The sequence below is a fragment of the Trachymyrmex cornetzi genome, unplaced genomic scaffold (assembly GCF_001594075.2).
Source record: "Trachymyrmex cornetzi isolate Tcor2-1 unplaced genomic scaffold, Tcor1.1 scaffold77, whole genome shotgun sequence".
In the NCBI taxonomy this organism is placed as follows: Eukaryota; Metazoa; Arthropoda; class Insecta; order Hymenoptera; family Formicidae; genus Trachymyrmex; species Trachymyrmex cornetzi.
Window position 1 is genome coordinate 258,204 of NW_017300102.1, and position 5,108 is coordinate 263,311.

A 5,108-nucleotide genomic window follows, 5' to 3' on the forward strand; every position below is an offset into this window, starting at 1 on the left:
TTTAAACAATAATACTTTTGCAATCCGTACATCCAATACAGAGATTTTTCACCGAATGGAAATGTGGTAAAACAGGAGGCTTTAGCATCGCCTTAAGGCTATCGCACATGAAATGCATAACAGAGCATAACATAAGGCCGCTAAACCAATGATTTAAGTGGGGAGCACAGACTCTTGCATAACGCATAACACATGAGGCATAAGAAATTGAACCAACCAGAGATCTATTACATGGAAGGGAAAGAAACGGAGAACTTCGATTGGTACATATTCTTATGCATTACGTGTTATGCGTTATGCAAGAGTTTGTGCTCCCCGCTTTACATCTTATGTAAATCAATATGGCGACATTATGCTAGATGCTCATTGGTCCAGTAGTCTTATGTTATGCTTATGCTCTGTTATGCATTTCATGTGCGATAGCTTACGCTCGCAATGCTCACGAGCATCGTTTGTCCTTGTTTAACATTTGATAAACGACAAGGATAAAATGATTCCACGAGCGTTATGAGCGCTAAGTGGAACGCAGCCAGATGATATTGCATGAGATGCGTGTGTATATGTTATATTTTTTAACGTTGTGTATTACAATTTTAGCAAATCATTAAAAGATAAATTATACAAATTTATTTGAAGTATCGTAATAATCTCGATTCATGTTGAAGACGTGATTACGTCAAAGATCAAGAAATTTAACGTCGAATAAAACTGGCAATTTATGATTATGAGACGCTCACTAGCGAGGAATAATAATTCCAGCTAAAATGATGAGATACAAATGATACAAACAGAGAGTAAGAAATACTCATAATTGTGTGCATGTAACAATAGTTACAAATATCATGAGGTTAGGTGACATATATCTGATTATTTTTCTTTCAGAATGATCTTTGGACATGATTTCATAATGATTATGAAATACAGTACGTAAGAAATTTATCTTAGTCTTGAGAAACAACGTTATATGAGATTAAGAATATAACCATCAACAATATGAGAAAATATTACCAAGCTGCTTTAGCTGTTACAGCAGTAGTAAGCCTCATATCTCTGCTCATTTATAGACATGAATATAACAAATTGAGGTATGTCTTAGAAGTTTTTAATTATTTTGGGAAACCTGGGCCAAGAACAGCAGATGCAGGTTGTACAAACTTTAGTACAACTTTTACCATATTCAATGCAAAATTTGATGAACCGATTCCTTCTTGGCAACGCCTGGAGGATGATTTATATATATATTCTGCATACAGCATCAACGACAAGGAGATACGGGTAGTTGGACTTGGGACCATAAACAGTGTCTCAAATATGCAATGCCTCGTCTTCTTCGAGAATGAGAGTAAGCCTATACTGGGGAGTTTTAGATTTATTCCCATTGGCAATGCAGTTACTTCAAGTCTAAGAGAAAATTCAAGATATGGAGGATATCATTTTGTTTGTACATACATTAGTGATGAAACCCCCACTGGAATAACATTTGTTACAAAGTCTAACAAATATCTTAATTATGCACCTATTTTTCCCATAAAAATACAGCCACAAAGTTTAAGCCACAGCAGGATAGGAGTGTGTGTGATACAATCATCAATGAAGCCAGCAAAATCAATAGATATGATAGGCTTCATCAGCTTCCATGCATTGATTGGTATGGATAATTTCATCATATATGATTCTGGAATTTCAAATGAATTTAATAGTAGACTAAAAGAAATGGCAAACGATCCAACTTCTTTTTGGAAATTTACATATACCGTTATACCATGGAACTTCCCTTTCATGGAGATTGATAAAAATATCATAAGAGAAATCATTGAGACAGATTGTTTATATCGTACATACAATAAAGTTGCTTATGTTATTGCTCTCTCCTGGAACGAGTATGTAAACTTAAAGTACCACCATGCAATGATCGATTTGTTGGCAGATTTCAAACAAACTAAATTAATAGCTGATCGCTACAAGCTCAAAACTATGACTTTTTGCATGCAGCAAGTTGACAATAAACAATATGCCAATTTTACACTGACAGTATTGAAGAAAACTAGAATCGATATAAACATTCTGGAAAATCGTTCTATTTACATACACAAGCCATATGTATCATTACAGAATTCTCATGTGTATGTAAAAGAGATAGGAAATGATTTGGTTACTATGAATCAATATACGTATTGTGATAATTATAAAGAGAGTCAAGAAGTAGAAGATATCACAATTTTGAGATTTGCCCAAGATATACAAAACTCGTCAATCCTTAGAAAATATCTTGGATTTTACAAGCTGCTTGATACGGATATAAAGTGATATGGAATTTTATGTGACTAATATTAAATTAATATTTGCACAAGCTTGGATAGTGCTCCACTTGCATACTATTTCATTCATACATATATAGATATTTCATAATTATATGCCGTCTTTCATATTAGGTGCCTTAATCATCATAGTTATACAACTAGTCATAACATTATCAGCTATTTTAATATTTTGTACACATTTCAAGTTTTAAACTTAAGCTGTAATAAAGCATTCCTACTTGTTACTTCCAACCGTTTCACATCTTTGTATTTTTTATGCTGTAATATAATTATATATAGCAGCCCAGACAACAAAAATCTAAATTCAGAACATAAGATGTCTTATGTAACATTTTTGCAATAATTGTCTAAAAGACGTCCCGATCTTAGACTTTGCATTATATGGGAGTGAAGTGTATTGACAGCATACATTAAAACGGCAATTCTATTAGATATCAAAATTTTAATTAATGCTTGTTGGAAATTAAATTAAAAACTTAGCGTCTAGTTTTTAGACTTTTATAGTAATTTTAAATATTGTTGAATTTAAAATTAATACACACAATCATAGGAATTAGGTGATATACAGTAAAAGAAAAGAGAACGTATAAAAAAAAGGTTCTATATTCCTAATAAAAATACATAGAAATTTTATTTTTAAGAGATTTAACATATATTTGGTATCTAATCGTTACATCAATCTAAGAATTTAAAAAAAGTTTATTTCAGTCGTTGCATTATAGCCGAATTTTGTAAACCAGCTTCTTCAATAGTTTTATCTTCCGCAAGTTCCTTTGTTGGATACACAGTTAATAAACTGAAATCCCTTAGAGCATACTGAGGTCTCATACTGGTATTATATATTAAGAAAAACTCTTCTCTTTCAATCTTTCGGTTAACTTAGAAAAGATGTAAGCACAATTAAAAACATTTTAAAATGAAAGGATACGTTATAATATATCGTCTAAGATCAGCGACTGTATGCGATAGGTTGAATTGAGCCTTTACAATACTGCCGTCTGCAAGACGGATTTGTAATGTTGTAGTTGGCTTTGAAGCATCTAGATCCAGTTCTTTTTTCGCTTGTGCTTCATTGGCAGCTTGATCAGCAGGATCTGTTGGAACCGTCATGCCTACAGTAGCTGGTGATGGACTGAAATATTTGTTATATTACAGAAATAAAATTTAAGAAATACAGAAATCAAATTCGAGATCGATTACAGGGTCTGATTCCTGATAATAGTGAGATAAATCTTTAGCCGTACCTTCCTAACATGTGCCCCTTTCCAGAGAAGGCTTTCACTTTGGTTTTCGGTGGAACATAAGTCTCATGACGATGATCCTCCATATCGAGTCGTACTTCTACACCTTGTACCTGCTGACGAATCTCTGCTGGGATCTCACCTCGTTTAATGGCGTCTAGAAAGCCTCTGTTTTCAGCCTCCTCGTACGATCGTATCTCACTATCATTTATTGTAAATCCATCCTTCCACAGTTTTAATATAATAAGACCGCTTGAAGATTGTTGATCTACGTTTGCTCCCATCACCACTATTGTTACATACAGATTGTAATAAACGTTTGTTTATCAATTTTGCGTGAATATTTTGTAAAATAAACGCTTGAAAATACCTTCGCTATCCGAGCTAGTTTGACCTAATTTATATCCCGTGCCTATGAATGTGTTCGGCCTTTGTTGGCCTCCTATTTTTGGGGGGTCTGCAGCGATAGATTGCTCTTGACACGACTTGAATATGTCGCTGACGATATCCTTCTTCTTCTTTCCTGGTCCCAGAACTTGCTGTCCACTGTGTTCAGAACCGCCTGCGTAAAACGCCTGTCCTTCTTCCTCTTCCGAACTGCTGTCACTACTCTGAAGATCATTTAACGTTCCAAATCTGGGCTTGGATTTGGCACCCTTCGACTCCGTCGAGTCAGATTTCGTTTGTTTATTCGACATTGCGCCCTTATTATCTTCTGATCCTTCCGCTTGCTGTGATATATCGATGGTCTCGGACACTAGTTCAGCTGGTTCATCGTTTTCATAGAAACTCGTCAAGGCAACCTATAAAGAAAAACTACGTGCCAATGCGTGTGATAAGATTGTCGAAGAAAATTTCGACAATCTCATTACACGAAGAAACCTTACAGTGGTACGACGGGTCAAGCTTCGACAAACTTGTAATCTTATATTCCGCCGGTAATGGTTACCGTCGTCACGAACTTATCGTGAGTTTATAGGAGCTATGTGGAGCTACACGAAAGCGAATGCGTCAGGGTACGACGCGAGTGTAAACGTCAGGGAAGACGGCGACGGCCGGGCCGCCGGGCAAACGACAAGAGCATTATGACGGATGCGACAACAGGTTATAAAACTGGTGCCGAGATTATTGCGGAGCGCGTCGCGTACGAACGAGGGAAGAGCCTCGGTCCCCGATGAGCTTCGTAAAATGTGCTGTCTCACCTCGAGCTGCCAAGCGGATGACTCAAGGTAAAATAGCGCTCTCTCGGCGTCAACACCAGTTACGTCCGCGAATTGCGAGACCAACTCGTCGCGGCTCGCCATTCTCTGCAAATGTTAAAAAACTCACGGTCTATTCACCGCTTCTCTCTCTCTCTCTCTCTCTCTCTCTCTCTCTCTCTCTCTCTCTTCGCTCCTTGCAACCCCGATCGCGACGAATCCACCCTGTGTGGCCGATTCTGCAAAAGCGAACTAGCTAACGCACCTTTCACTCTATACTCTACACGTCAATTTTCTCGATTTGTCCGCCTGTCATTAGTGTCCATTCCCATTTCCCCCTCACAATC

General features: G+C 36.8%; 2 protein-coding genes across 4 annotated transcripts; one reads left to right on the plus strand and one right to left on the minus strand.

Annotated features, from left to right (window-relative positions):
* The first annotated feature begins 592 nt into the window (after positions 1-592).
* LOC108768228 (uncharacterized) lies at positions 593-2,625 on the plus strand. Its single transcript, XM_018518587.1, has 2 exons — positions 593-794; positions 883-2,625. Exon 2 carries the CDS (start codon positions 994-996, stop codon positions 2,305-2,307), a length of 1,314 nt encoding a protein of 437 aa, XP_018374089.1. The 5' UTR covers positions 593-794; positions 883-993; the 3' UTR covers positions 2,308-2,625.
* A 299-nt stretch (positions 2,626-2,924) lies between these two features.
* On the minus strand, positions 2,925-5,108 carry LOC108768221 (NSFL1 cofactor p47). Of its 3 annotated transcripts, none has more exons than XM_018518576.1 (5): positions 4,765-5,108; positions 3,933-4,365; positions 3,566-3,851; positions 3,250-3,453; positions 2,925-3,150 (listed from the first exon to the last, which is right to left on the minus strand). In XM_018518576.1, the coding sequence occupies exons 1-5, from the start codon at positions 4,864-4,866 to the stop codon at positions 3,021-3,023; spliced, it is 1,155 nt and encodes a 384-aa protein (XP_018374078.1). In that variant the 5' UTR covers positions 4,867-5,108; the 3' UTR covers positions 2,925-3,020. The 3 variants fall into 3 exon arrangements, with proteins under 3 accessions (XP_018374078.1, XP_018374080.1, XP_018374079.1); XM_018518578.1 differs by having other exon boundaries at positions 5,027-5,097; XM_018518577.1 differs by lacking the exon at positions 4,765-5,108 and adding an exon at positions 4,450-4,713.

What these genes read in the sequence shown, in the direction of transcription:
- LOC108768228 (XM_018518587.1), top strand. Translation starts at nt 994, where the DNA reads ATGAGAAAATATTACCAAGCTGCTTTAGCTGTTACAGCAGTAGTAAGC.
- LOC108768221 (XM_018518576.1), bottom strand. Translation starts at nt 4,866, where the DNA reads ATGGCGAGCCGCGACGAGTTGGTCTCGCAATTCGCGGACGTAACTGGT. An exon ending in AACTAGCTCGGATAGCGAAG is followed by an intron (nt 3,852 to 3,932) that starts GTATTTTCAAGC and finishes ATGTAACAATAG; the next exon opens with TGGTGATGGGAGCAAACGTA. An exon ending in AAGGGGCACATGTTAGGAAG is followed by an intron (nt 3,454 to 3,565) that starts GTACGGCTAAAG and finishes CAAATATTTCAG; the next exon opens with TCCATCACCAGCTACTGTAG.